Source organism: Canis lupus, chromosome 13 (genome assembly GCF_048164855.1).
Source record: "Canis lupus baileyi chromosome 13, mCanLup2.hap1, whole genome shotgun sequence".
Lineage (NCBI taxonomy): Eukaryota > Metazoa > Chordata > Mammalia > Carnivora > Canidae > Canis > Canis lupus.
In genome coordinates this window covers 23921788-23944933 of record NC_132850.1, presented here as the reverse complement: position 1 = coordinate 23944933, position 23146 = coordinate 23921788, and the positions used below count along the sequence as shown (strand labels likewise).

The following is a 23146-nucleotide window of genomic DNA, read 5'->3' as shown; positions in this document are numbered from 1 at the left end:
TGATTCCGGGGTCCTGGGATCAAGTCCTGCATTGGGCTCCTCGCAGGGAGCCTGCTTCTCCCTCTGCCTGTCTCTGCCTCTCTCTGTGTATCTCATGAATAAATAAAACTTTTTTTAAAAAAAGATTATATTAAGTCTGACATTGCAATTAACTCATATAATAACTTTAAAAATATGTCGTGAAATCAAAGTAAATAAAGCAAATTTAACCAGAAGTAAAATAAAAACTAGGAGGGGGATATGGAATCCTTTGATTATTTTTCTCCCCCAGATCATAAAAAATTCATAGTTTAGAAATACTATACTATAATGGACATTTTAGAAACATTCCTTAGGGTGAGGTAAATAACCTTAGTGTTATCCATAAGAGTTTTCAGTCTTCTAGATCAAGCTCAAACTTACAAGTACTCAGTATATTATATATAACAGCACATATTGTATAAACATATAGTTAATGGACTCTATCTCACCTCATTTCCTTCTACTCCCAAGCTCCAAGTTGAAGTTATAGGGCAAGACCCTGCGTACCTATGAGGGTCTGCACCTAACCTGGGAGTATCCTTGTTCCTGAGTGAGCAAGGCCTTAAATAATAAAGGAAACACACACACACACACACACACACACACACACACCATAACAGATCAAGAGGGACAGCAAAACAAAGGGAGAAAAAGAATTCCTATTTGAACAAGGGGTATCACATTTTCATTTTTCACTAGGCCCATAAAGTGTGTAGCCCCAAGTCCGTCTCTGCCATAGAACCTATTTTTATTGTTTTGATTACACTTTTCAGTACCTTTCTATTGTAGGATTTGTCTTTGGCTCTATTATCTGTCTTCTCTCCACCTGAATGTTAGCTCCTTGAAAGATGTACTTTGTCAAGTTTATAGCAGTATCCTCAGCTTCTAGATCAAAGCGTGATTTATATGTTTTTATTTTTTTTTATTTTTATTTTTTTAAAATTTTTATTTATTTATGATAGTCACAGAGAGAGAGAGAGGCGCAGAGACACAGGCAGAGGGAGAAGCAGGCTCCATGCACCGGGAGCCCGATGTGGGACTCGATCCCGGGTCTCCAGGATCGCGCCCTGGGCCAAAGGCAGGTGCCAAACCACTGCGCCACCCAGGGATCCCTGATTTATATGTTTTTAAAACCTTCCTGCACTGGCCTGATCATCTTCCAGGCTGATCAGCAACAATTAAAGCAAGTAAGTAATCCATAAAATAGTTTTTTTTGTGTACTTTCCTATTAAATTTCCCTTGGTCTGGTTGACATATCTTTAGAACATAAAAATAATTTTTGTATAAGGCAGATTATCATTAGATTTCATTCAGGCTAGTTTTGCATCTGTTATCCTGATGTAAAAGATTTTTTTTTTCTATTTGCCTATAGAGGTAAAAAAAAAAATCCTTCAATTTTACAAAATAGAGTAGTTTACCATAAGAAAAACAGTTCTCTTTGGTCAAAAGGAGATACTGTGTTCCTTTTTTCTCAAATTAGGAAGTAAAGATACTTCTCATTAGAAGAGTGATGGTGTTATGAATTGCCCAAAATCGAGACCTTCTCTTCCAATGAGAATTATAGCCCTTTCAACAAACTCTAATGATGTTAGAAAGTTATAAATGTGGAGACTTAAAACATTTAAAGAAGTGCAGCTTGAATAAATTCATAAAATATATTTTACGTATTTGACAAAACAAAATTGTGTGTTTATTTAAAGAATAACAGATTTTGTTTCTTTCCCTAGATGAGCAATCCATATGCCATAAAATAGTGGTACTGATTTTTACTTTTGATGTTCAAGAAAAAATATTAGCAGGGGATTAGTTAGGATCGAACAATTTTTGTGACTTTCCTTTATCTTACTTCATACTTCACAACTGATACAGAGATTCATTGACACCTGCATATAGGGGAATATTGGAAGTTGAAAGCTTCACTGAACTGTAATTACACCTCAAAAATGTGCCAAATTGTCTCTACAAGAACATTTACTATTTTCTCTTCAGTTTTTTTCTTTAAAAATAAGAAACATATTCTTGTTCTTAGACCTTCGCCTATAAATGAATATCCGGCTGCTGGCTCTGCCAAACTGTAATAATTACTTTCAAAAGATGTCAATGTGATATACAAACTCTGTTTTGCTGCAAGCTTGATTGCTGCCTGGTTGGTCTCAATATTTCTGATTGAAATAGAAGCTATGATCTACGGCATTAATTCTCAAACTTTATCGTGCAGAAGAATTGGGGGTACCATTAATAATGATCTTCGTTCTCAACCTCAGCCATTCTAATTACTGAGGTGAGGCTCAGGAATCAGATCTTATAGTAGATATTGCAAATGACTTTAATGCACATTTACAGATCAAAGTTTGAGAAACACTCTTCTTAAATGTCACAGAGAGGCCACTTTTTAAAAGCTGTATGTTAGATCATGTCCCTACTCATCCCTCAAGATTCAGTTCAAACCATTTAATCCAGAGCATATCTTCTGAACCTTCAAAAATAAGGAGGGTGAAGGAGAGAAGGAAAGCCATTTCTTGAAATCCATTACCTCACTTCATCCTCATATGAACTTATAAGAACTAGATTCTATAATCATCCCAAGTTTACAATCTGGAAAGCCACAACTTGAAGAGGTGAAGTAAACCTGCCCAAAGTGACACAACCAGCAAGTGGTAGAATAAGGGTTCTAGGTGAGTACTAACCGACTCTGAAGTCTACACGCCTAACAATTACACTAAACATGCAAGATTGGCTTCTTCTTAGGGGTTCTCACACTGTCTTATACATACTCCTGCCATAACACGTTACACTGCACATTCTTGTTTACTTGAATAGTTCCCTCACCTGATTATAATTCCTTAAAGGCAAGTGCAGTGTCTTTGCACCATTTTAGTCTTAAAAATTAATGCAGATTTTGGTAGATAGTAGACAAATGCATGAATAGATGTATGGATGATGAAGGGATGAATGAAATGTATTCGCTCTTTCAAACTGGGTAGCCTCCAAGAATATAGGAATAAATAAGGGAGACAGTGGTCCCAATTCTCATAGAACTCATAGACAAATGGAGAAGACAGACAACCACACAAGTAATTTTACTAAAGTGTGATACGTGTCCTAACCAGGTGCTTGAAGGTATGAAGGGGAGCTCTCGGAAGGAGTAAAGATGAGACCTATCGCAGAATAGTAAATTAAAGAAAAGGCAGATGAAGGTAGCAGCAATGACATTCATGAAGAAACAGAGGTGAAAGAAAAGAATATCTGAAGAACTAATAAAAGCTCCAACTTCTGGAAATGGGCTGGAAGCAGAAAAGTGATGAGACATGAGGCAGGAGAAGTGATAATGGTCAGGATGGTGAAAGCCTTATCAGAGAACTGGGAAGTCATTTGAAAGTCTTGAAGCACTAGACTGATAGATTAGATCCCCATTTTAGGAAAAAAAAAAAAAAAGCTACCTTGGCTGTGGTATGGCAGGAGAAGAGGGGAAGAACTGAGACAGGAAGCCCAGTGTCTAGTGTGGAAGATGGCGCTATACTCCAGATACCTGGTGATGGTTGCTAGGGCCAGAATGGTGACCATGAGGTTGAAGAAAAGAGGAAAGAATTGGAATATGGAGAAGTGGAGTATAAACCAAAGAGACTGGTTTGCTTCAGTGGCTCAGTTGGTTAAGCATCTGTCTTTGGCTCAGGTCATGTTTCTTGGGATCGAGCCCCACATTGGGCTCCCTGCTATCTAGGAGTCTGTTTCTCCCTCTCCCTCTGCCCCCCAGCCCCACCACTGGTGTTCTTTCTCTCGCTCTCTCTCTCTCTCACTCTCTCTCATATAAATAAATAAAATCTTAAAAAAATAAAACAGACAAGTATGATTTACTGAAGCCACATAAAACAACAAAGAAAAGAAAATCTAAATCTGTAACCACTCACAGAGAAAAGTATCCTAAATTGTTTCTATTTTGTTTTCAGTATCCTCGGGATAAGTTAAAATGATCCTAAAAGAAATAATTTACTAACCTGTTTGTAAGGAGTGTCATTCAGGTAAATTTCAGTGTCCCCAACTGAAATCAAAACACTTTTGGAACAAACAATATCATTGTCAAAACATTTCTTGTTCTGGGCAATGACAGATAGATCCAAATCATCTGCACTCTGAAATGTCAAAAATAATGCATTAATACAAGTGTATACTACTATAATTTTTGGTTATTTTTTACTAACAAACCTTAAAGAAGACTAAGCTTAACAATGGGGTTGTACTCAAAATACAGCTTATCTCAAAAAATAAATAAAATACAGCTTATCTCTAAAATAAAAATCATTTTATCCAAAATAGTTCAATAGTTACACATTTACCTCCAATATCTTCTGTTCTAACAAACAGAAGTTATTGTTAAAAATAACAATATTTTGTTCTAACAAAACTTTTTTTTTTCTATTATTGTAGCTCAAATCTATCAACCAGTTTCTTTTCAACGAATATCCAAGATATGTCACTTAGGGGAATTTAAAGGAAATATTCTCATTTTAGGCAACATCTTCTGTTATATTTTTAAAAGTTTTCTGGCTAAATAATTATTTGCCTACAGGTTAAAACTGCGATAGATACAAAGCTCTGGTAGTGCTAGTAAATACAATAATGGGTATCATTTGAGGGCTTCCTTTGAACATTACATATGATATTTAATTTTTAAGATAGTTTTCAAATTAAGTATTATCTCCACTTTACAGACCAAGGAGTGGAGTTAAGAAGGATTAACTGATTTTCCAAAGTCATTTGCCTAAATTAGAGCAGAGACAGAGTTCAAAATCGTAATTTTCTTTATGCTACTTGTAGAGAAATTAGGAAGTGTCTAGCAATGATTGAGGAGAAAAGTCACCTGTAAGTTGTCAGGGTTCCTTAGTTTTGGAGAACGTTATTTAACCCCGTACACACTCAACTGGACCCCCTCACCTCCCACCTCATCTCTACCTTCCTCAGGTACTGCATGCACTTAGAACACATTCTCTAGAATCAGTTTCTCTTTTGGTACCATTTCCCCAGAAGGACTTCTGTAGCTCTACAGATCCTAGAAACTCATTGGAGAATGTTGGGCTTTTTTTATTATCCATATTTTTCTAAGAAGAAAGCCCATGGTTTTCATCAGATTTTGAGGTGATCCCTATCCCTCCAAAAGTTAAAAGCCACACCAGTCTAAGAGTACTTTCGCTAACTTGTGAAAGATGGGATTTCACCAAAAGTAACGTGGCATTTCTCTTTGAACTCTATGTCCAATTTTCAAAGGCCCACATACATTTCCTGAATTCTTTTCATTTTTAGATATGCAGGTCAGTGTTTATTTTCAAAGTGAAAAAGCCTTTAAATATCCGGAAATCATATAGGTCTTATAAATTCTCTACACTTAGTTTTTCATATCACCAGCAATATGAACACTAGCTCAAGATTTCTTTTGGTTTGGCCAAATTTTTTTCTGTCTTATAAGTAATTACTATAGCATAGTGCCAAGAGGAGAGGTTTTTCGATGAATAGTGTTGACAAAGTAATTAATGTGTCCTTCTGTGACCCACTTTTCCTTCATTCTTTCATAGGAACTGAGAGCTTTTACTTCTTCTTAATCCTTTTGCAAAACATTGTCCAAATTTTGAAAAGGAGAATAATAAAAGTCGTTAAGATGATTATGGCATTGTACTGCTCAAAAAAAATCATGCTACATTTTCTGCCTTTATGAATGATTTTCAAAGAAGAAAAAAATATATAATTCAGGGTTTTGTTTTGTTCTTTCTCTTGAGAAAAGTTATTTGGATTAAGGGATGTGAAAAGCCAGCTGAAAGGCTTTCCACTGCCATTATGCTTCTATTATTATTAATTAAAGTTCCTCAGTGTTAGATTATTTTTTATGTTAAACTCAGAAATATCATGAAATATTCTATATTGTATTGACTGCCTTGTAATATCATGCTATTGTTGACAGTTACTTTAAACAATATCAATTCCTAAGACTCGCGTTTCTATAATTTTCATTTCCAATGTATTTCAAGTTAATATTAGGTTTGGAGATAATGCTACAGAGTTGCTAAGCAACATAATAAGTAATGATCATAAAGCTAGAGGGAAAAGGTCAACATCAGTGTGCCACATGGATTCCTTAAACCTTTTATTCTGAGGCACTGCAAACATTTATAGAAAATATTCTCCCAGGTGATTCCAAACAAAATGTCAGCACCTCTCAAGGTAAAATATTATTTTACTCAAATGTCAGTCAATCTAAGCACCTGTCATAGCCCTTACCCCTTTTAAGGGTAAGTATCCCACACAAAGTTCCTGCTCATACTGTAGCCTCTGGAAGCCACGTTTTATGGCCCAAAGCAGTACATTCATCAATGGGCCAACAGAGTTGTGTTTTGTTTTTCTAAATGGGAAAGAGATTTATTGGTCAGATGTTTTTGAATTATAAAAGGAAAAGTAGGCAGAGTCTGAAACCTGTGAAGAGGAGAAAGAAAGAAAGGAGGACAGGGTAGGAAGAGTCTCTAATAGCAGCACAGTAGCAAGAAAATTCTGGGATGGCTAATGGGGAGCCCTGTAGCCACTGTCCCCCATCAGGGGACTGAGCCACATGCTCACTTACTGCAGCTCCACCATACTCATTCACCAGCTAAGAACAGCTGGCGGGAAGTGTGGCTTCAGCAGGAATACAGTCAGTGGTGGATCCCGTGGGCAACAGCGGGACTTCTCAGTCAACTCTGCTTCCCACAAGAGGAGGTCTGAATTATGCATTCCCATTGCTAGTTTTGGGGGAGTCTTCAGGTTTTTTCATTAATTTTTGGTGGTTATAAAGCCCACATATGTTTTCATGCCACTATATTTTACCTATATTTGATAGCTGTCATGACACATGTTATGAAGTTAATAATACGTGGCTTAAAAATCAATACAGTGTCTTTCTCATTTCTAATCTCCATATCAGGCAGTTTCAGGGCTTCTGGGTCCACCTTTTTCTTTGGTAACAGGATTAACATAACTTGGAAATTTTATTAGTGGTACTTTTTCTAAATTAGAATCTTCTGGTCCATCAAAATGACCTTCTGGTAACTTCTTAAGAGATTGTTTAATTGTATTTGGGTTTTTCTCCTTGAGAACTCATTCTCCTCACAATATGACACAGAAGGGGTGATCTTGCCACTGACCACACAGTGGCCAGGATGCAGCCGAGTAACTGAACTAGCCCTGATCCGGTCATGGTGCCACCTCGGGCCAACAGAGTGTAGTGTAAGCATAAAGAAAGACCACTATAGCCTGTTATCTCTCACACTTGAACCAGAAAACAATGGGTTTTTAAAAAGTTTTCTGTAGTAAGATTTGAGAGTGAATAGATAGAAAGAAGACAGAAGGTAGAGTGGGGCTGAAGAGAGCAAGCTTAAAATATAAGGAATAAAATTCCTACAAAATACAAGGAAGCAGAGGGCAGCCTGGGTGGCTCAGCAGTTTAGCGCCACCTTCAGCCCAGGGCCTGATTCTGGAGACCTGGGATCGAGTCCCATGTCGGGCTCCCTCCATGAAGCCTGCTTCTCCCTCTGCCTGTGTCTCTGCCTCTCTCTCTCTCTCTCTCTGTGTGTCTCTCATGAATAAATAAGTAAAATCTTTAAAAAAAAAAAAAAAGGAAGCAAAAACAATGACTGAACTGATGCAAAGGTGAAGGACACAGAAAAGAGTTATATAAGCAAGCCTGAGAAAGAAGAGAATAGAGCAGTCACACGGAGATTGTCCCAGTTGCACAAATGACATCAGAGCATCAAAGAATTCCTGCTGCCTGGGAGACAAAACCATCCTTCAATTGTTACCTTTGTGACTTATTCAAAGTCTTCCTTGGGATGGTATTTCCCTTAGGGCTTTGTACATAGATTACCACCAGGACCACTTACTGTTGGTTCCCTAAAATAGCAGGCATTTAACCAGAATGCCACGAGAAGAAAACCACCCTAAGGTGCTTCATTACCAAGGAAATCTACCTGGAAATACACTGAAAAAGAAATGGGTTATAATGGGGTGAAATAGTCTAGTACCAATTCCTCCCCCTTCCATGAAACTTTCCTGTTGCTATTTCTCTAGTCAAAATAAGTTACATTCCCATAAGAGAGCTTTCACTTATCCCAACCTTCTAGCTTCTTGTGTATTAATGACTCTCTCAAACATAAAACAATTGAGGGTGAAGCTAATGTCTTAATAATCGTACCCTTAACAGCTCCTAGAGTAGAGTGTAAATTTAAATGTTTAAGAAAGAAAGAAACAAAAAAAGGAAGAGATAAAGGTTAAAAAAAAATTACTGTGCTATTACAATAGCTATTATTGTGCTATTGAATGTTTTAGACAGTTTTTATACAGTGTGTTGTCTAAGTAGGTAAACTATTACGACGCAAAGTAAATACTGAACCTTAACATCTAAGATGAATAATGGACATCAATCTTATGGATAAAATATCACAATCACCTTGCCTGAAATTTCCAACAAGGATACAATATTTAAGAGTTAGCTTATATGAATAAAGTAGAGAATTAATTAAACACCAATTTTTTGAAAAGACACAGGGGTCCCTGGGTGGCTCAGTCAGTTAAGCATCTAACTCTTGATTTCAGCTCAGGTCATGATCTCAGTCTCAGGTTGTGAGACTAAGCCCCATGTGGGCTCTGTGCTGGGCATGGAGCCTGCTTAAGATTCTCTCTCTCTCCCTCTGCCCCTCTCCCCAACACCAATTGCTCTCTCTCTCTGTCTCTCTCTCTCTAAAAAAAAAAAAAAAAGACACTTACAGAATTAATTCCATAAACTCTGAGATTTTCATCTTCCTACTGAAATAGACTAAAAAAATACACCCAGAGCCATCTATAAAGTTTTGTTCATGAAATTTTAAAAATGAAATAAAATTAATATATTTTTCATGTCCATTTTAATTTTGGCTACATTAATGTATCAGGACTGGAGAGGAATTTTCTTTAGATTTTTATCATATCGTTTAATTTAGTCATACATGTTTCTGATTTTCCTGATATAAAAAGATGTTCAGGAAACTATAAAAAACTGAGATGGGTTGAAAATATCCACCATAATATAGACAAGATACACTGTCCTATCAATAAAGGTCTAAATTGTCTTCCTGCCTCTGACCCCTTTGTCCTCAGCATGGTTGTCATAGGAACAATATAAATAAAAACTGTCCCTAGAAGACAAACCACCATAAGAACCTCATTTCAGTGACTAACAACGATTGGCTTAGAGATGGGAAATGCATGCAGATGATGATTGTTTGGAGAAAATCTTACATTGGCTGCCTATCTCCTGAGTCTACGACTTTAAGATAGTTTTAGAGCAGTTTTCCTTCCATGGGTCTCAACTGGAAATAAAGATGGGAGATGATCAGAGCTTGCTAAACAGAAAGTCAGTCAAAAACATGGAAAGATTTTTTTTAATAGAGACTAATTTTTGCAGTCACTGTTAGGATGGCCAGAGGAAGGGAAAGTGAGTGGAAGGTGGTGTACTTGTCATTTTTTAAAAGAAATACTTATATATCGACTCTCTGATTTTTCAGGACTTCAGTTTGTTCCTTAGAGTTTCACAGAGGAGGGAGACACGGAAATTGAACCTGTGAGCCCCAGTGTTTTAAGAAACTCTTGAAGAAAGGAGTCACCAGAGAATATTGAGGAGAGATCAGAGACAAGGGACCAGCAGAGGCAATAGAATTACAAAGCACAAGCTACCTCAGAGGAAAAAAGAAGATAAGCTTTTAAAAGTTTAATTAGATTTTGCATTCAGGTCATCATTGAGTTTTGCAGTTGACATTTGATGAGTTTTGTGATTAGGTGATTTATAACCGTCCTCCACCTGGCTGCCACCACCACCACCGGCAGCCTTGGGTACAGAGGCAAGGCCTGTATCTATTTCTGCTTGTCATCATATTTGTACTTCCCAGCATAGGGCCTGACACATAGAAGGCACACCAGAAATATTCATGGGACAAATGATACAAAGTTTGGAATTGGAGACTGATGAAATTAGAAGGGTTTTCAGAGGCTTAAGGAGAATACTAAACATTTGAGATCTCACCTGAAGACAATGTTGTAAAACCTAAACTGGAACAAATTATAAGAAATAGAGCAGTGATTGGGACTTGCCATAGATTAATAGACGTAGAGTTTGGCTCTGAAATCTGGCTGTTGGAATATATTTCCTATTTTTGCTGAAGACCTCCAGTGTTCTCTCTTTTTCTCTTAGCTTGCGGTCTAGGTTGAGATGTCGTTTGGTCTCTTATCTCTTTTTACTGTTAAACAAGTCTTATCTCTGCATATACAATTATACCTTTGTCTTAAACCTGCTTCAACCTACTTAAAACACAACGTGCTATATATTCCATGTGCTATTTATAGTAAAGGGTAAAAAGCCTCCAAAATGATAAAATATCGGAGAACCTGAATTTTTAAAGTTTGACCAGCATCAGCAAAGATGTGTTAAGTACTTATTTGTACCTAAAGTTAGATTACACTTAAAACTCCAGAGATGAAAAAAAAAGGACATTAATACCTCTTTAAATGTGAGGGTCAATTTACTTATAAATTCATGTTGAATAAGTATTAATTGTTATAAATCCAACTGGCAAATGAAGAGACATGTTTATAAATGACATTACTAGATCCACGTTAAGGCCCAAAGAAATCAATCAGTTTCACCAGATAAAAATGTGTTATAAATAACAAAAATAAAATGTAGAATTTGTAATCAAGGCAGGAGAAAAGAGAGCTGTTTGATAAGAAAGAAAGAATTGAATCTGTGCTTTACAGAAATTATTCCTGTCACTGAAAAAGTAGCAAGTAAATGAATGGTGCTGGCAGTAATTCTCTCCTTCTCAGAGGAAATGTTGATTCTTTCCCCAAAAGAGAAGACTCCGCCACGGGAAAGCTAAGCATGTGGAGTAAGCAAAGAAACAGAAACAGAAACCAAACTAAACCAAACAAACAAAAAAAAAATCGTTGAAGAAAAATTAAAGCAGAAAAAAAAAAAAAAAAACCCAAGCATTCAGAAATTTACTATCTGGCATGAAAAGATTTCAAAACCATTACATTAAGTTGCATTGTTAATCACTAATTTATCTTTGATATGAAATAATTATCCGTCCCATGATCAAATAAAAAATTTCTTGGCTTATCAAGTATATGTTGATCCAACTATCCTCATTATTTTGGGGCATGATTCTGGTTTTATTAATTGTCAATAAAATGTCCAGTACAATGTAGTAAATAATTCTCTAGTATAATTGTACATAATTATTAATAATAGATTTTCATGGGCACCTGGGTGGCTCAGTAGTTGAGCCTCCGCCCAGGGTCCTGGGATCGAGTCCTGCATCGGGCTCCCTGAATGGAACCTGCTTCTCCCTCTGCCTATGTCCCTGCCTCTCTCTCTCTTTGTCTGACATGAATAAAAAATAAAAAATAAAAATAAAATTAAATTAAAACTTCATAAAAAAATAATAGATTTTCTTCTCTTTAATTACCAATTCAATTCAGTGAAAGTTACATTCTGAAGTCTATCTTTTGTAAACACTTTCTTTTTTTAAAGAACATCGTTGACGTACAAAAAGAGAATACTTCTGCTTTGGCAGGAAAAAAAGACACAATTCTAGAACTTGAAAACTTAAACTTTTAATGTTCTTCATATCTTAATCTTACTACTTGAACCCTAATAACAAATCTTAACCCAGATATTAAATTAGGGATCTAAATTTCATTGCTTACTAAAAGATTGAAAGAATATTTCCTGTGGCCTGTCATACACAGATAGGCATAACTTATTAAAATTTGAAATTGAACTTGGGATATTGATTTTTAACAGGAGGATATAGTAGCAAATTAAACTGATGATAGGAATCAGGTTTTAAAAGTCTAAAAGCCAAACTGCAATGGCTCTTGCCTGCTAAGTGGAACGATACCATTATAGTGAAGAACCCAGTTTGTTGTGTTTTTTTTTTTTTTTCAAAAGGGTGCTATGTTCATTCATCAAACACAAGTGCATATTTTCATTTTACCAAGAATCAGAATTGAGACAAATATTTTACTTGAAATGCTTTCTACACAATCATTGTTTTAAAATAGACTGGTGAGCACTATGATTCCTCTACTGTGAAGACAAATGAGGGGTTCAGGAAAAGCCAAGCAGAGCATGCAGCTCAAATAAGTAGTTAGTTAGAGTTTGCCAAATGCTCCACATGATTTGGGGAGGGAAAAAGAAGTGTAAGGCATGATCCCAGTCTTCTCAACTTCTGAATTTTCTTTGACAGATTTGGATTTATTCTTTAAGACACTTAAAATTTTTCTAAATGGAGGCCGACAATAGTACTAAATGGGAAATTCAATGGTTTAAAACATAAGCTGGCGGTTGCTTAGGTTTGGAACACAATGGATTTTACCATTCGTTTTTTTTATTTAATAGAACGAATACAAAATAGGAATGTGTCTACTTGGTTGACATGTGCATAAAAGAACAGGATCACACACACTTTTAATGACATAAAAGCCTTACCCAGAAATAAAATATGCATTCAAGATAATCACGGGTTACTTTGCTGGAAGAAAAGATGTTATTTTGTTTATTCTTGCCCAACTTCTTTCTAAAGCTTACATTTTGCATTTAGAAATTTAATTCTGGGATCAGTGATGTCTAAATAAAATTTAGTTATAAAGAAAATCCAAACACATTAAACATGAGAAATTTTAGGGATTTTATCAGGTATACAAAGCCCAAGGTTTACTGTAGCATATCATCAAGATCACATGTCTAGAATTAAGAATAATGTCTTTTTATTGCTATAACCATAAACAATATATATTGCCTAATGCACGGTTTCATGTCTTATATTTGTATTCACCAAACTACGCCAATAAAAATAAAAATGGCATCTATTGAACACTTATTATATATCACACATTAAGAGCTTTACGTATTTATATCTTATTTAATCCTAATGACTACCCCAAGAGACAGGTACAATGATTATCCTCATTTTACAAATGAGAAAACAGAAGCACAGCAAGTTTAAGAATTAGCCCCTCATCTATATATAATAGAACTTATGAATGAGCTGAGGAAATGTTTAAAATTGCTATAACTTTTGTAGGTTTTATTAATGACATATGGATTTGAGATGTCATGTATTGACATACTTGTCTTTTACATTAAGTCTTTACACAAATGCAAATGTAAGTACGTAAATGTGACATACCTTTATCAAAAATACCTGGCAATCACTGATATAGTCATATTCCAGCCCATCAAATGAATGATAGTGCCGGTCCCCATATATTGTGCACACGGCCGGGCATGGATAGTAGGTGCAATTGAACATCCCTCGACGACAAACACTAGCCAAAAATAACACCAGTTATCTTTCTAAGACATGTGACTCTAATTAGCATTTTTCAAGCGATAAAAACATTATAAGGTTTGTATTCAAGAACATTTACTGAGCCAAGAGCCCTTACAAATATTGCCAATTGGTTCAATAACATTTATTACGCTGAGAAATTAGGCCTAGATTTACCACTTTGCTTAAATGTATTATCAGGCACCACAATCAAGAAGCCTAAAAATGGTGCTTGGGTCACCTGAAAACAGATGACAGCATAAAAAAATTGAATATAGTCATGATGAGAGCAAAAAAAAACAAAACAAAAAAAAAAAACCATGCCATCTCTTATATTGGGATCAGTTTAAATATACTAGACATGACCTTGTTCATGAGCTTGGAATTTTTTTACCACATTTTAAGGAAATTGCATTTCAATTTTGTTTTATGGTACTGTTTCGGCTTATTTCCAAACAGAAGACCTGGTATTAAATGTGATCGTCTCTTCGGAGCATTTATTAATTTCTTATAAACTGGAGATATTGCTTTTCTTCTTAAATTTTGCAGTTTTCTTCTGGGCTGAACAAACATGCCCCAAAATAATGCTATGATTCCCCTGCAGATAATAGCTCTCCACCAACTCCTAAATGCCTTTAAAATCTTATTTACTCAGGCTTGATTTTTTTTTTCCTGAAGTCAGTCACATTGAATAAATATAAGATGATTGAAATAAATACAATTGCTTAGGGAAAAATTTTGTGAAATAAAAGGATCTCATTACCAGGTATAACATGGCGTAGCAATCACTTCTCCTGAGAGGTACTCCCAATCTTTCCAGATACATGGACAGCTTTCGGGGACATAACACTTGCCTTTGTGCTCTGCCATTCTTCCAAATGAAGGGGTAAATGCTGTTTAGTTTCTGTTTTGTGAAAATCAGTAAACCATCTATATTTATTAGAGCTGCCACAGGCATGTCCTAGCTCACCTAGGGAGGGGGCGGGTCTAATCTTTTGCTCCCTCTTTTTTCACCCAGTACTTTGCACATCACAGGGGCAAATAAAACGCCAGGCAAGTGACCAGATGCAATATTTTAACCTTTCTGCTATCGTTTGGCACAATGAAAGAGAAACAGCAGCGTAAAGGTCGCTTCGAGTGAGCTATTCCAAAAATAACACCTAAGGAATAAGTGGGGGCCCCTTTTTTCAATATTTGCAACTTAAAAAAAAATCTGTGGGACCTAACAATTTTTCAATAAAATAATAAATTATGAAATACATAACATTTTCTGTTGCAGGACAGAGAGAATAATCAAAAGCTCCTTATGTAGGTGCTTAAATGTAAAGTCCTGAGGACTTAGTTAAGATGTGTTTTGAATAAAAAGCCATTATATCAAGTGTTTCCCATTCTTTTTTTTAAGATTATTTATTTATTTACTTGTTTGTTTGTTTGTTTGACAGAGAGAGAGAGAGCACAAGCAGGGGGAGTGGCAGGCAGAGGGAGAGGGAGAAGCAGGCTCCCAACTGAGCAGAGAGTCTGAGGCTGGGGTGGATCCCAGGACCCTGGGATCGCAACCTGAGCCAAAGGCAGATGCTTGACCCACTGAGCCCCCCAGGGCACCCCTCTATGAGACATTTAATGAAGTACTTGCAGTTCATTGCGATGAATTCCCCTAAAGGCTTTTACATAAAAGAGTGCATTAAATTGAGTCTTAAATGGTGAGAAGTCTTTCAGGCAAAGCCAGGGAAGAGAAGGGCTTTCCAAGCAGAGGAGAAATGGTGATGCCCAGGGAAAGTGGAGAGAAGTGTGGGAGAGGTGAGCTAAGAAAATACAGATTCTAGGACACTTGTCTGAAAGAAAGAAATGTAAATGGTATAATGCAGCCCTTACAGAGATAGGTTCACTGAGTCACCTTTACTCAACAATCGAGTGTCTGCTGCATGCTAGACGTTGGGACACACACATTAAGATGTTCACGGTCTTCCTGAGTGGAGTTTGAGGTCTAGTGGACAACACAAACATTAAATAAGGAATTACATTGCTGCTAGAAGAGCTGAGAGAGGGAAAGCAGGGAAAGAAACATATGGGATCCTTTCTATGAGAGAAGAGGCAAGAATCCAGGATTCCTGACTTCTATGTTAATTTTGATGGCATTGAATTATAACATTTGAAAACAAATTCAGAAAGAACTTCATATATTTGGTCTATTTTTAGTAGCTGCTTATCTTATTATTTTAAGTTATTATATTAGTTACATTATTTTACTTTAAATTTTATTTATTAGTAGTATTTTATTATTGTTTGTGAAATAAACTCTTGAGAGAAGATTTTAAGAATATTGAAAAATATATGTATATATTTATATCAAGGGTATTAGAATATGTATCATATATAATATGTATCTAATCTTCATGTCAGAATATTTTGAAAATACTCTAAAGGTAATTCTCCTTTGAGATTATGGTATTTAGTTTTTATATTCATAGATATTAAGATACTTTTTAAGGGATAACCTTTCAGGAAGGAAATAGCATGTCAAAAGACACAAACATTTAAAATGTGTTAATAATAAAGAATGTGAAACACTTGTGAAACACTGTCTCTGTCTCTCATGAATAAATAAATAAAATATTTTTTAAAAATATTTCACAGAGAAAATAAAAACAACAGCAAAAACAAATATTTCTGAGTGCTTCCTGTGACCCAGCCACTATAGAATAGCACAGCACTAATTCACCTAATCCTCATGACAATCCCAAAGGTAGATTCTGTTGTTATCTTATAAATGTATTTTAGTAGTATCCCCACCCCGTAGCTTAACACAGTGTCCCAAATGTTAGCACCATTTGACTGGTGCATGACACATACTCAACCCCTTAGACGTTTGTAGATACACTTTAAAAGGAGAAAGCTGAGATTCTGAGGGCCTCAATCCCAATTACCCTGAGATCACGACCTGAGCTGAAAACACAAGTCTGACACTCAACCAACTGAGCCACCCAGGGACCCCAACAGTGATTTCTAAACCAAGTTATGAGGATCCTTCATACTCAATGAATGGCTGTCACTCCAAGGATCCCCATAAGCAGGTGACACTAGGCTTATTGTCCTAAAAAAAGCCAGTCAAGGTCAAATGGAAGACAATCCAAATCATATTATCATGAACAACTCTATAAAAGAATGTTCTATATAATAAAATTATTTCCAAATCAGTCAAAGGCCTCTCAGTTAATTCTAGCTATATTTACTTCAACACAATAAGAGAAGGTGAGAAAAAAATTTCTGTAGTTTTTGAAATGAAATCAAACCAGTAAATAAATAAATCATCGTTGAACTAACAGTCAAAGGTGACAGTAAATAAATATTCTTTAAAAAAATAATAGCGTTAATCACAGGCATATGAAAAAAATTAGGATGCAGCTTTATCAGCCATGAGTCCTTGAGTCATAATCAAATCAAATCAAGCAACGTTGTCGGTTCCAATTATTTTATCATAATAAAGGTTATATTTCCCTTGTCCTTTTTTTACTAAAATGTCTTCCTCATTTTACTAAAATGTCATCTGCTCTATGGCCTGATTCCTACCTGCCTTTACACCCCCACCTGCGGGCACTTGTTCTTTCAACCTCCTCCCTTTCTAAAGAGATTGGTATGGTCCCAAGTCATTTGGCTCTTTTATCTATTCCAGATGGGACCATCTAGACAAATGCAACTCTCCTGAGAAACGAACTACAAAACCTCTCTCTTCTTTGCTCATGGTTTAAAGGAACTGAGCCCAGGAATCCCTCCGTGCAAATGTGTTCACTGGGGAAGAATGGGTGACCTGTTTGCCTCAGGTGGCCTCTCTCTCTGTGCACTGCCTCCATTCACTACCAGAAGAGGGAGGGCCAGTGAGGCCAGATGTTAAGTGCCTGCAGGGGAACCAACAGCTACCAGATTCTGTATTTAACTTCCCTGTGGATGAGGCATTCATGCTAGTAAAGTAAACTTACAAAAACAGGAGTAGATTATTCTGCTATAACATAGTGATTCATATTGATTGAGCACCCCTCCCCCTCAACACACACACCATAGCTCACAAACATAACAGGCTTAAAAGAAATTTGCAGGAAAATCACCCAGCTAACATCAGCAGAGCTGGGACTTGAACTCTGGTGTGTTTGAAGCCAGAGCTCCCACTGGTCCCCACTGCCCTATGTAGCCTCCACGCCCCATATTTTTCATAACATCCATTAAGTAAAGCAGTTGGCAGGACACCTCGGGGGCTCATTGGTTAAGCATCCAACTCTTGGTTTCAGCTCAGGTCACGATCTCAGGGTTGCGGGAGCCTGCATCAGGCTCCACGCTCAGTACAGAGTCTGCTAGAGAGTCTTTCAAGGCCTCTCCCTCTCCCCCCTCTCCTCACTCATGCTAAATAACTAAATAAAATCCCAAAAAGATAAAAATTAAGAAATTAAAAAGTACAGCAGTTGGCCTCACTATTCTAACTTCACTTCAACAACCATAATATAGAAAAGATATGCACTTGAAGTATTTTAAATGGATACTGGCTCACTCTCACTTTCCCAAAACTGCAGTTAAACCAGGAGATAAATGCCAAGTCCATCCTGAAATGAGTTCTCTTCCATTCGTCGTATTGCTTCAACGATACTGTATGTATAACCCGTGCGACATATTTAATCATCTGTTATGCATCATGTGTAATATTTCAAAGATAGCATGTGATAGGTTACATGAATATAGCAAAATAATTACAATAGTCTTCTAGTTACCAACTCAGAGTTCACCACCAGTCAGAACAGTTTTAGCTATTTCTGTAAATAATATTTTTAAGAGCTCTTGCATTTTCAAATTCTAAATATTTTCAAAAAAAAAAAAAAGAAAGAAAAAAAAAAGGCTTACCCTGGAGCACAAACACAGCCACTTATACAGGGTGAGGATGGGGCACAAGTGAAGTTCATGGCCAGGTTTGCACATGTGGTCTCACAATTTACACCACCAGCTGGTAATTCAGGGTCAGGAAATCTGCAGTCGAAATACACTTTTCCTTCGGGACAGGCAGGAACTTCAGGGAAAAGGCACAGATATAATACTCTTAACTTTGTATTTGCTCCACAGACAAACACGCATGCTGACATGCATTTGTCATCAAAACAGAATTCACCGTAGAATATCTTACCAGTTATTACTAGATGATGCTCTGACTCTTAATGTTTGGTTGAGGAACGTACAAACCTTCTCCAGAACGATTCCCTTTGGTCTCCTAAATTGCAAAAACCTACTTGGAGTTTGAGAACCTTAGCTGCCCTCCACAAAGCAATCACTAAGCAACGGTTATATAATTTTCTGAGGTCAAGAAACAGGGTATTTTGATTGAGCCAAACATACACTTTCAATTTTTTGAGGACGGGTAACATAGCCTGCTCACACTCTTACAAAGCCATGTATTTACAATGAACACACGATAGTTTTAGATCTTTCTTCACCTCTGAGTCATTATTTACACCAGTCCCCACCACAGTGTGGAAGTACAAAAGCAGACATAATTATAGGCAGGGTAGGGGCTACATCTTCTTCCGGAAAGCTTTCGGGCTCAGAGGGATTAAATAAATTCCCTTACTGAGGCCAATGGGATCAAATCTTGTGGGCTCCGCTGGGAGAAGTCCGGCCACCTGGATTTCCCTCTCTTTTACTCAAAGCCACCCTGAAGCGAGTAGGGCGAGGCAAGGGTGACCCAGTTGCTACTGAATACGTGTGTGGTCCGTGAATATACCCGGTAAAGGAGCCTTGATGCTTGAATCCTCATAAAGCAAATCCAGGGCATATAAATCAAAGCTAATTTATAATAATATATACAAGGCCCTGCAAATAAATAACAAAGTAATAGCTCCGTTTTATCAGCCTCCACTTTTTCTGTCCATTAAAATCAATGAAAGCAGTGTTGTTTGTTATTTGTCTAGAACTTCTGCACAGTGACTAAAAACTTGAGGCTTTTTAATGGTGAAAACAAATAATAGGTAGAGTACTCTGTAGGATTTTCAGGAATGATAAGCAAGTGTAAAACAACATTCTGAAGAGAGATGGTGGTAGATGTCATTTTGCAAACCATGTGTAGCTGATGGCTGCTAGGCCTAGAGTCCAAGAACCAGTGGCAGGAGCCTCACCTCGGCCATCGGCAGAAATGTAGCATCTTGGGCATCATCCCCGACCCTGCTGATCAGAATTAATGTTTTACCAAGGTCCCCAGATGATTGTGTACACATCACATCTGAGAAGGCCTGGTCTAGAGTAGTTTCCCAATCGCTGTTCCACAGATGGGTTTCAACAGGTGCCTGGATGCACGTGCACCTGCGCCCGTTCTGGGGTAGGCCGCCTGTAGGCATCCCCGGGTTCATCAGTCTGCCCCTCAGCAGCCTTGTAAGTTCACCCCAGTATGTCCTACGAATATTATAATCATCAAAGTGAAGAAAAAAAAAAGGAAGTACGGAGCACCAGGTTGAGGAACATTCCCAAGGCTATATTCATGCACATTGGCAAGGAGGGCTGTGATGGATGTCTGGCTTCCAGAAAAAGGGCAACAGTGTTAGAGCAGCGTTCTCTTTCAGGAAAACATCTATCTAGCTCTTACCAGTAGAGGGCGTGGCTGGTTCTTCACATTTCACCGTCCCATTTGAACACTGGCTAGTAGAGGTAAACAGATAGTTAATTTAGGAGGCCACATCTCAGTTTTTTCTATATTTCAAAAACAATGGACTATGCAAAAATTGATGGGGCACACTTACAGATATTATTTTTCCCCACATATTCTTTTTTTTTACAAATAAGTTATTGGCTTAGGTTCAATTTGAAGAGACCTATTTCAGTTCAATTTTTATCAGACATATATGTGGGAGGCACCGCAAAAGCTATAGGGGACACAGAAACCAAAATTCACAGTCTTCACCCAAGTGCTTATATTCTAGTAAGAAAGGAAGACACACAAATAAATCTGTGCCGTGTGACATATACAATGTAGAATTATGTTTAAGATACAAAAGTAAAGCAAAGAGGGATGCCTGGGTGGTTCAGGGTTGAGCATCTGCCTTCGGCTCAGGGCGTGATCCTGGAGTGTGGGGACTGAGCTCCCTGCGTGGAGCCTGCTTCTCTCTCTGCCTCTGTCTCTGCTTCTCTCTGTGTGTGTGTGTGTCTTTCATGAATAAATAAATAAAATCTTTAAAAAAACAAAAACAACAAGCAAAAACAAAAAGCTGAAAGTAAAGCAAAGAGAAATGGCTTAAAATCTCTTGGCAACTGAGATGATCAAAGAAGGCAAAGTCTGGAGAGTTTTTTTTTTTTTTTAAAGTCTGGACAGTCTTAAAGAATGGATGGAGGTTATGACATGGATAAAGCAGGAAGCTGTCACACTCAGTGGAGATGTGGTACAAAGCCACATGTGGTGGAACAGGGTTCTGTGTAACAAAGTGCAAGGGGAGAAGTGACAGGAGATGCAGATGCCAAAGAGGCCAAGGCCAACTCCATTAAGATGCTAGGACTTCATCTCAGAGACCTTAAATGGGGGAAGTAATATGGTTGGTTCCAATTCTAGAACATTGGCAGCCACACTGAAGATAGAGTAGAAGCCCATGTTCCTTGCAACTTAGGATCTAAATACAGGGCATAAGGCAAGCCAAATCAAGCTAGATTAATCTCGGAAAGCCCTTAAGAAGATATCATTTAATTATATCTCAATTAAAAAGAGAAATCAAGATAGGAAACAACACTATCCAGTTCTCAACAACTCCAGCATAAACAGTGTTTGCTTCAGCGTTGGACCAGACCATGTGTTCTACATCTGAGCCCAGGTGAAGAAGCTGACTAGCACACAAGGGCCATGTTACACGAAATGTGTGCATGTGTATCATGCTACCTGAGATGACATGCAGAGTAGGACTCACTCACACTGTGCAGGCAGAGAGGACCTGACATGGATCCCAGGGCACAGACCCCGCTCTTCCAAATCATTCTCTCTCTCTCTCTCTCTCTGAGATATAAGCTTTTTTAAAGAAGAATGGTACAGGAGTTCGCTGCACTAATAGAAATTTTTTTCCTCCTTGAAGTGGATGGTTCCTTCATTTTTGCCAAGTTTACTTAAATAAATCCAATTGCGTTAAATTCTAGAGAGAGATAACACCTAAGTAGAATGGAAGGGGGCAAGACTCGAGGCAAGAAAACCAGGTAGAAAGGCCCAGAAAAGAGACAGTGAGAGACATGGCTAGAGAGTAGTGATGGGAACACAGGAGTGGAATTCACCTATGTCCAGAATGCAAAGTCCACTGGGGTTGGGGGTTTACTGGCTGGAAGGAGTGTTGAGCAGAAGGAAAAAGTTCGAAATGATTCCTAAATTTCCAGCTTGGGAAACTGGCTAGTAGTACAACCTACTAGAGAAAGATTCAAGAGCTGGTGGCCTTGGTGTCTTGATGGAGGGGTGAAAGGGGGGCAAATAGAAATAACAATAAAGATCAATTGACCATAAACAGTTTACTGCCACAAACACAAAATCGGCTGCAGAGCAAGGTAGGCGATGGAGTAAGCACTGCAGAGCCAGCTTTCCTGGAATTGGAAATCAGCTTTATTACCTGGCTGCTTAACTGCCTGTGCCTCATTTTCCTCACCTGTAAGCAGGGCCTATAGCAACGGTGCCCAACTCTCTTAGGGTTAACGGTGGGGACAGTTTGAATATTAAACGTAAAACCCTTAGGCTGGCACCAGGACTGCAGAATGTGCATGGTAATGGTTAGATATCATTATTATCATTATCATTACTATTATCTTCTATTATTATCTGCAGGTCCCTGTGGTGCAACTCGAAAGAGGGAGATTAGGAGTTGGATGAAGATCAATGTGGACTGCTGCATGGACATGTCTGCATTTTCCACAAACAGGTTAGGACAGGAAGGAGTGTCACCCTATGAATAAGTGTCATCTCGCTAGGATCGAGTTCACTAGGGAGGGTCTCCCCTGACTTGGGCATGTGGTATGTGTGGTTCAGGCCAACTAAAACCCCTCAGCAGCTTGCAGTACTTCTGAGAACCAAATTCATCAAAGGGCTTCCATTCCGCTGCGTGACACCTCAATTCATAACTATTTTCTGCAGTCATGAGTGTAAGACTTAGTTAGGCATTCCGTGCTGAAATGGAATATATATGTGGTTGAAAAGGCCATGTAAAGGTTATCCGTACACCTTAAATTATAAAAGTCATATTTAGATTTGTAGTTTGGGTTTAAAAATTATATTAGGACATGCTGTCAAGTACAAGCCCCATCATTGAAATCTACCATAAGCCAGATGGTGTTGGGATGAGCTCCCCAGGCTGATACACGCTGCCCCTATAGTGACACCGGCAGTGAAATCTACAAAAAAAAAGGGGGGGGGGTAAGTTAATAAAATAGGATATAAATTTTTTAAAAACACTACATTTCAAGCAGACCTTATGCTCCATATTGGTGATGTTAAGGCACACACTAAGGATGACATAATCCATTGCCTGCCTGCAATCCTGTTCTGCGAATGGCAGGAACCATTTACCTGTGGAGTATCGCGTAGCTTCAGATTATGTTTTCTGCAGCACAGGTTCTGTGTCAGTCTCAGTACAGACTATGTGGTTTTCATCATGAAAAAGCCCCTGAATGCACTTCAGAGAAATATAATTGATATATCATTTTGCCCTATGTGTAAGACAAAAACCCTGACCCTCCCATGAGATCTGAGGCATTTCTGAGTG

General features: G+C 37.7%; 1 protein-coding gene and 1 pseudogene across 3 annotated transcripts in view; both read right to left on the bottom strand.

Moving 5' to 3' along the window:
• OTOGL (otogelin like) overlaps window positions 1–23146 on the bottom strand; it is a 131750-nt gene that overhangs the window by 60830 nt on the left and 47774 nt on the right. For all 3 annotated transcript variants that reach the window (XM_072772890.1, XM_072772892.1, XM_072772891.1), the window contains 6 exons: window positions 22701–22775; window positions 20014–20066; window positions 18288–18450; window positions 14167–14274; window positions 13263–13401; window positions 4017–4151 (listed from right to left, as the gene is read on the bottom strand). In XM_072772890.1, the coding sequence (XP_072628991.1) occupies window positions 4017–4151; window positions 13263–13401; window positions 14167–14274; window positions 18288–18450; window positions 20014–20066; window positions 22701–22775 (673 nt within the window). The remainder of the gene's footprint in view (window positions 1–4016; window positions 4152–13262; window positions 13402–14166; window positions 14275–18287; window positions 18451–20013; window positions 20067–22700; window positions 22776–23146) is intronic.
• Window positions 6842–7237, bottom strand: LOC140602173 (succinate dehydrogenase assembly factor 4, mitochondrial pseudogene; annotated as a pseudogene).